An 8,254-nucleotide genomic window follows, 5' to 3' on the forward strand; every position below is an offset into this window, starting at 1 on the left:
ATTTGACTAGCTTTGCAGCTGTCTGAGGTGGTAGATAACAGTTGGGGCAAATGATGTGCTAACCAAAAAGCAACAACAACAAGCTACAAGATATATTTACATTGAACAGAATGAAAGTAGGAAGAAAATGGTCCTGGTGTTACTTCACATTTTGGGGTCTCAGTTTCTTTACACATAAATGTGGGTAAAATATATATGCTTCAGTGAGTCTAAGCCCTTTGCTCCAGATCTGCTCCTCCTCCGGTGTCCCCTCTTCTCAGTGAATGGTAGGATCATAGTCTTCCCCGCTGTTCAAGGCAGAACCTAGCAATTATTTTAAACTTCTCACTCTCCCTTACCACTTACCTGCAGTCACTTGCAAAGTCCTACAGATAAGTGGTTCTCAGACTTAAAATCACCTGGAGGACTTGTTAGACTACAGATTAGTGAACTCCACCCCTAGATATTCTGATTCAGTAGCTTTAGGAAGGGGCTTAATGATTGGCATTTTAACAAGCTCCTAGGTATAGCTGGGGCTGCCTCTGTACTGTCTCAGTCTCTTTGTGCCACTGCTTACTCCTGCAGGTCCTTTACTTTCCAGCTTGCAGCAACCGTTGTCCAGCTGTCTCTCTGCCTCGGTCTATTACTAGTTCATTTTGCCAGTGAAATGTAACATACAGGTGTTTTCCCCCTTAGACTTTAAGGTAGCTCTCCACCATCCAAGGCTTTTCATGTTCTGGCCCCAGCCTACCTGGCTGGCTCATGGAATTTTATTCCCTCACTTCCCCACCCCACGACTGTGGCTTCAGCCAAGCTGCAAAGCTGAACCACTCGCAGTTGCCTCGTGAGTTATGCTGCCCTGCCCCTGGCCTTTGTACATGCTGCTGCTTCTGTCCAAATTGCCCTTTCCCCTTTCTTCATCTAGATAGCAATTGACATTCCTTTCTTCATACTCTGTTCAGAAGCCCCTGATTTTGCTCCAGCAGCACTCTCACCCTTTCTAGTGAGTAAGTACACTGGATTTTAAATCCCTAGCACCTAGCACCATGCCTGGGCAGCCCAGCATAGGCACTCAATAAATATGTGAATGAATGAATGTGTCTGGCAGTCAGTCAGTCAATCAGTGTTTATGGGATCTGAATGTATTCACTAGTAGATTCTATGTTCTTACTTGGCTTCAAAAACCTGTGAATGAATAAGGATCGCCACTGTAAACTAAAAATAAAATTTTAAACCATCAGCTGACTGAACAGACTCCCCTGTTGGCCAAGGGGACCCATAGAAACCTTAAAAACAGTCCCTGGCCATGACAGCACAGGAGATCAGACATGCCTCATCATACCTCCTCCCTTTTGCAGTGTAGACATAACAACTGGCCAACATTAATGTTAGAATAGAGATCATAGGACTGACAGAACATATTTTTTTGTGGCAATAAAATACCAAATTATAGACAGGAGCTAAGGCTATTATACCTGCTCCCTTTTGCAGTGTAGACATAACAACTGGCCAACATTAATGTTAGAATAGAGATCGTAGGACTGACAGAACATATTTTTTTGTGACAATAAAATACCAAATTATAGACAGGACCTAAGGCCATGCGAAGCAAGGGTTAAGTAAATCACCCTACACTTAAAGAGTAATTATGTTCTAATTGCTACAAGGCTTTTCTTTTTTTCTAGCAGCTAAACAAGCACTGGCCTTGAGATAAACAATGTTAAAACAATTGTAGCACATCTACTGCCGGAAGCTGACTAACTGACCCTCTGTTCCACAAGCTATAACTATATAGCATTGGTTTGACAAGAGACTGATTTCAGTAACTTTCTTCTGATGAGACCACTGATCATGGACTGGTTCTGGCCAGTTTTATAGTGGCTGAGCAGTTGGGTGCCTTTGTGTCCTAAAAAGACCTTTTGACATATACGGCCTAATTGTAATGTATTTAAATATTAAGTCTCCACCCCAGAATGAACATGGGTTGTGTAACATGCATGCATGCATTAGGACATGCATTAGAACCCCCCTTTATGAATAATCATAGCTCCTCCTGTAACCTGTTGAATATGTATGTTTGGTCCACACATTCACCATAAATCCGTTTTCCCTCTTCCTCTCCCTTACAGTACCTGTCTTTTGGGCTCTGCCGGAATTAACACTTCTCAGCCTTGTCGGAGTGGTCACCTTACAGGCTGTAATTGTTTATAAGAAATAAAGGCTCCTTTCCAAATTTGTAAATTTGATTTTTAAGCTAACACCACTTAAAAACCTTGCTAACTCTTTGTGTCTATCTCATAGTGCCTTTAAAATAAAATTTTAGAAAATAACTTTCTCTAATCTTATAAAATCGGAAAGGGAAGAATTATTTTCTCTATTAATAGTCTACATTTCATCTTAAACCCATGAGAAGTTGTTTGCATGCACTTATGAGCCTGTCATGTTTGTTAAATGATACAGTTACTGTAATTGAAAGTACTTGCAGCAGGAAAACAGTGAATCTCATGTTTAAAAAAATGAATAAAAGGAAACTCAGGCCTGTTTACAGTGGTCCTTGATCTGACCACTCTCTCTATGATCAACATGAGGCAAGGAGAGCCACACACCAGGAGATTCTTTCTATGGACCTACCAAGAAGGAAAGTAGGTCATCCTGGAAATAATGTGTATTGGAAGCAGGTTAATAATGAATGGCTGGCTCTCCTAAGGCATGTTTTTGCATTCAATAGATTCAGTACTTTAACAGTAGATAGATTCAGTACTTTAACGGTAGATGCCTCACTGTGGCCCTCCCCAGGAATATCCTCTCATCTGGCTAACATGCTATTGTCAAATTTTACTAAAAGAAATACATTAGTAATACCTGCTGGAGACCAAGAATTTTAAAACCTGCTGCACCTGTGAGATCTTACTAAGTGTTATTCCAGTAAGTCAATGCGTTACATGCATGGAAAAAAATATGGGTTATTCTATTAGGATTCTTGCATCTTAGGGGAGGAGGTGTTTTAGAGAGTGTTCTGGGAGTACCACTGAAATACTCCTTGCCAGGAACTCCCCTCCTAAGGGAGTGGAAGAAGTATAGATGACTTCTTCCGCTACCTCAATAGCTGTGTCTGTTGCCAGCTATCATAAAGGCAAATCAAAGAGGGGAAACATGGAAAGAAAATATTACTGAAAAATGTTAAAGGATTATTAAAAACAAGGTATGAGAATAAAGAGCAATGAAATAGAAGTTAAAAGTAAGGAGGAACATCCCACTAAATTTTAAGCCTTAAAAATAATCAGAAGTCAAATAAGTAAATGATAATAAAACATTAAGATAAAAAATTTGACATGGTGAAAGTTGAGAGATTTTTAAGAACATAAACTAAAACATGAAAAAAAGTAAAAATGATAAGAGTGATAGCAAAAATGGTGGAAAGTCTCTGCTCCATAAATGCAATAATAAAACTGCAAAAATTGTCGGATTCAACTTTTCGGAAAACTCTGAACATTAACCAAAGGCAGCAGCACTTTAGGGGGCATTTATTCAAGAAAATGTCTGAATCTCAGTGAGAACAGTGAGTTTTGTGGTGATTCATCTGGTTTTGTTCTCATCCTTCTCTCTCTAGTTCCTCTGTGGCCTTGGAAGCCAACAGTCTGCAATCATGGTGAGGACCAGCAGGCTGACAGCCTGCAGAGAAGGGAGAGTAGGGTTGGAGCCCCTTTAAAGCCACATTCCTGGAGAATTTTTACTTAGCCTATCTAATGGTTCCCTGGAAGACTCTACTTGCCAAGACTATCTTTACTTTACCTGACTTGGAGCTTGCTCACTTCAAAAAGCCTTTTCTCTAAGGGTATTTGTTGAATGCAGTTAGAGATGTTTGGCTAGCTTTGTAGCTGTCTGAGGTGGTACATAACAATTGGGGCAAATGATATGCTAACCAAAAAGCCTAATAGTAAAAGCTGAAAAGTAAGATTTCCATGGGGGTTTTGAACAGCTGTAAAATATTACTGGGAATCTAGAGGGTCACTCTCATTCATAGGGCTTCTGTGCATGCTTAGGAAAGACCTAAGGAAGCACTAAGCTTTCACCCCTGGTTAACCATGAGGCTGTGTGCAAGCAGGAAGTAGAGGCTAAGGCAGAGTTGTCCACTGAGTATTGAGTGAATGTTGATTGCATGCCCCAGCATGCACACAGAGCCCCTCAGCAAAGACTGGTTTTGCTAAGAGTTTCTGAATGATACTGATTCCAGAGGTCTAAGGAACTGTTCAATCATTAGTGGACTACAAAGCTAATCAAGCAGACACTTTTAGTTGCCATACACAACGAAGAATACGTATTTATAGGATTGGTTTGGAAACGTCACTAAACAATAATAGCAAACAGCAACAACAACAAATCCTGGAGAGATCTTATTGGTCGGTTGTTTATTTTTGGTATTTATCATGATTGGGGTTCTTTGACCAACTTTGATCTTGATTTGATGTGTTTCAAGTTTTTAGAAAATCCACAGCCATATGTATTTACATACTTATTTTCCACAGTTCTTTCTCTCCCTTCTTCCAGGCATTCCAGTTACACACATATTATGCCATTTTTATTGTCTCACAGCTCTGGCTGCTCTATTCTATGTACACACCCTCACACACTCCTTTTTCTCTTTGTATGTTAATCCGGATGGTTTTTATTGACATATCTTCAAGTTCACTAAGTCTTTTTATCAACTTTATGTATTACACTTAAAGCCTTTTGAAGGAATTTCCATCTCAAAATGGGTTTTTTTTCCTTGCATTATTGTGTATCATACTTTTTGAATGCTGGCCATACAGTGAAGGACCATAGGGACTGAGGTCAATAGTGTTTGTGCCTAGAAATGGGCATCCTTCTATTGGGTCATTAGTGTTGGGAGTTGAGCCAGGTAATTTAGAGTTGACCTGGGTTGGAGTTTCCTAGTGACTAATGTGACCTTCAGTGCATCCACTTCAAGTTACTCTAGCAGATGTCTGCTTTGACTTCTGCTTAGTGTTGGGGCTGGATTGCCAGAGGGTTTGTCTCACTGATTTTACTCCCATTTTCCCTTCCGTCATGCTTACTTGCCTGCACCCCATAGGGGCATATCTTCACCATGTTCGTATCTCTCCCTCAGCCATTTCCTGCTCCTGCTTATTGCTTGGTGCTACGCTCATGGTGGGAAACAGCCAGGGTTCAGTGTTATCTCAGTCCAGCCTGAGTCTTAGGTAGGCCCTGTGTGCTTAGGGATGGGCCTTTCTCAGCACTTCTGCCTCCTCCCATGGTATCAGGCTACCTTGACCAAACCTCTGCTTGGTGTCAGTGTAAGGTCATCAGCTGGAGATGATTTTCTGCCCCTCCTGTAAGGTAGAGGTTTTAGTTTCTACATTTCCCCTGCCACAGTGAATCTTTGCCTGCGTCCCTGCAAATGAGGTCATATGCCTCCCCTTGAGGCAGACTGATTTCACCTCTGTTCCTTCCCCAGAGGCCATGGGTCTTTGCCAGAGCCCCAGGGTAAGTTTCCTATGTTTCCCTCAGCAATTGAAAAACTTATGCTACATGGGAGAGAAGCATTCAAGAAAGCAGGCAGGACTTCTTCTTGTCCCCAGTAGCCACTGAAGTGGCCCCTCTCCATTCTCCTGCCCTGCTCCCAGTCTTCTTGTGAGCACCTGATGGAGGCTCATGGAAAAGAGCTGGCAAGTGTGTGCAGACTCTCCTTGTGTCAGTGGCCCACAGTACTAGCCTGTACTTAAGAAATTAGGAAAATCTTAGCTAATTCTTCCCTGTTTGTATGGTAGCCACCTCGTTCTCCAACACTCTGCCAAAAGTGAGAGACGTGTGGCCCATCTTTGGAGGGGCATATTTTTCTTTGGAATTTTGCTTTCTTAGTTCCTTTACAACCTCAGGTCTCTGAAGGATCAAGAAGAGTTAAGATTTTGTTAGGCTGCCTGGCTTTTTCTTGTTAGGATGGGAGCAGCTTTTTGTTTACCTTTTCTTTTCCAGTCCTCTACATGCTAAACAGAAGCATAAAACTCCTAAATTTTAATTCAGCAAAAGGGACTATCTGTAATCCTTGCTAATTCACTAATTCATAAAGTGGAAATACTAATAATAACAATTATGAATTCATCCACAGAATAGAGGGTTATTTCGAGGTTTTAATAAAATAATATGTGTGGAAACACTTGTAAACTAGAAACTGCTGTAGAATAATAATCATTACTTTCTAAGATGCCATTTCTTTTTTCTGTCTTCAGAAACGATCTTCAAGACACAGAAATAAGTCCAAGACAGAATCGCCGCACAAGAGCCGCTGAAAGTGCTGAGATTGAACCAAGAAACAAGCGTAATAGGAATTAGTGTGGGCTTTTGCTGACTTTTCAAATGCAGTGATTAGAATAAGGTACTTTTGGTTGCCACAGACAGATTTCCTGTTTATAAATGCCCAAGGAAAGATGCTAAATTCTAAATATTATGGTTAGCTGATGTTCATTCTTTTCTGCTTTTCCAGAGGGGAAAAATATTACAAAGTATCTGTACTTGGTCAGTTGCCTCCTTCCTCTAAAACATCTCTATCTAAAAATACTGACATTTTACACAAGCACTAGCTTTGCAGAGTAGGCAGACTCTTTGGCACTTTGGCAGAGGGGTTTGGTTTGGTTTGGTATGGTTTGGTTTGATATCTAAATTTCAGAATGTCCTTAGGCCATTCTCCTTCTCTTCCCTGGAGAATCCAACCTCACAAAAGGATTCTTTCAACCTCTTTATTACAAGAAACAGTTGAGTTAAATGTTTATGTTTTTGGAAAGGCAGGATGTCAGTTCACATCCTTGGTGTGTGTAAGTACCAATGCAGGCCACCACCATGCCTGTGGTACAGCAGCTCCACGATGGTTGTTGCCCGAGGTTAATGTAGTTGTTTGTTAGACCTGTGTCTTACACATTTCTCAGAGTAAGATATTAGTATTATAATTTAAAGCCACAACAGTCAGAAAGTCACAATAACTTAGAAACATTGCACATATTCTTCTGAAATAGCACTTAAAAATGATTAGTGTATTTTTTCACTTGGGTCAATCAAATCTGTAACACTGAATCCAAGCTATTAAACAAAAAAAATATGCAATGAATGAATTTTGTAAATGAATAGAGTGTATCAGTTTACAATAATGTTCTTAAAACAGGATCCTCTGGATAGCTGAGTATGGGTTAGAAATCATTGAAATGGATTGGTCAGAAATTGCTATCTGTGTGTAAAATGTCTACCAGTAGCCAGATGCTTCTGGAGTTCATAATGCCTCTCTGGCATTTCAGAGCCAGCATTCCCCAACTCCCACCCCTCTGCCACCACCCAACCCAAACACATCATCTTTCAAATGAGATGACAGCAAATGCAGCAATGTTAAGACAAGAAATTTGTAATTTGCCAGGTTCAACATTTATGACCTCCCCATTCCAAAGACTGTCTCTGTTGACCTTGGCTTTTTGATGTGCTTTGGGGTTTCTGATAATATGCAGAGTCTCATTATGGCTGAGAGTTTAGTGTTTTCACAGTGAAGTCCAGACATTTGATTTCTTTATGAGTTCCTTGTGTTAGAAATGACTATAGAAAAATTTGTCATAATAATTTCATTTGCTTGAAATCCTTAATGGTGCATTAAGGAAACTAAAAGCACCACTTACCAAATCCATCAGCAGAACTGATGTGAGGTAAGTGAGCATGTTAAACAAAATTGGGGCTCACATGAATATATTTATGTCACTGAGTTGTCAGAAATTATGTCAAAATGAAAACTGCTTGTTTCATGACAAATTACACAGTCTGTAAATTAAACTGGAAGTAATTACTACTTTAATTGCAGCAAAAGGAGTTTGTGAGGGAGTAGTGAGACCCAAGACTGGGAAAGCAGGCACATGAGTTCATTCAGCAAATATTTAGTTATCTACTTAGTTATATATCTGTCACTGTACTGACACTGGGAATACAAAGGTGGCCAAAGATCAGCTAGAACAGTGGTTCCCAGTGGGGTGGGCAGAAAGATTTTGCCCCCCAGGAGATAGCTGGCAATGTGTGGAGACACTTTTGGAGGTGGAGGGTGGTGAGGGGTACTACCAGTATCAATGGGTGGAGGCCAGGGATGGTGCTAAACATCCAACCCTCATGTGTTAGTTTGCCAGGGCTGGCATCACAAAATACTACAGACTGGGAAGCTTAAACAACAATTCTGGAGGCTGGAAGTCCAAGATCAGTAGGGTTTCTTCTTCGGCCTCTCTCCTTGGCTTCC

At 40.6% G+C, this 8,254-nt stretch overlaps 1 protein-coding gene across 1 annotated transcript in view; it reads left to right on the forward strand.

The window, feature by feature from the left end:
- RAD18 (RAD18 E3 ubiquitin protein ligase) overlaps nt 1-7,825 on the forward strand; it is an 81,405-nt gene extending 73,580 nt beyond the window's left edge. Inside the window, exon 14 of the mRNA XM_012000634.1 lies at nt 6,228-7,825. Within this exon, the coding sequence (XP_011856024.1) occupies nt 6,228-6,330 (103 nt within the window). The 3' untranslated portion in view covers nt 6,331-7,825. The remainder of the gene's footprint in view (nt 1-6,227) is intronic.
- Nucleotides 7,826-8,254: the final 429 nt, after the last annotated feature.

Source organism: Mandrillus leucophaeus, unplaced genomic scaffold (assembly GCF_000951045.1).
Source record: "Mandrillus leucophaeus isolate KB7577 unplaced genomic scaffold, Mleu.le_1.0 Scaffold637, whole genome shotgun sequence".
NCBI classification, from domain to species: Eukaryota; Metazoa; Chordata; class Mammalia; order Primates; family Cercopithecidae; genus Mandrillus; species Mandrillus leucophaeus.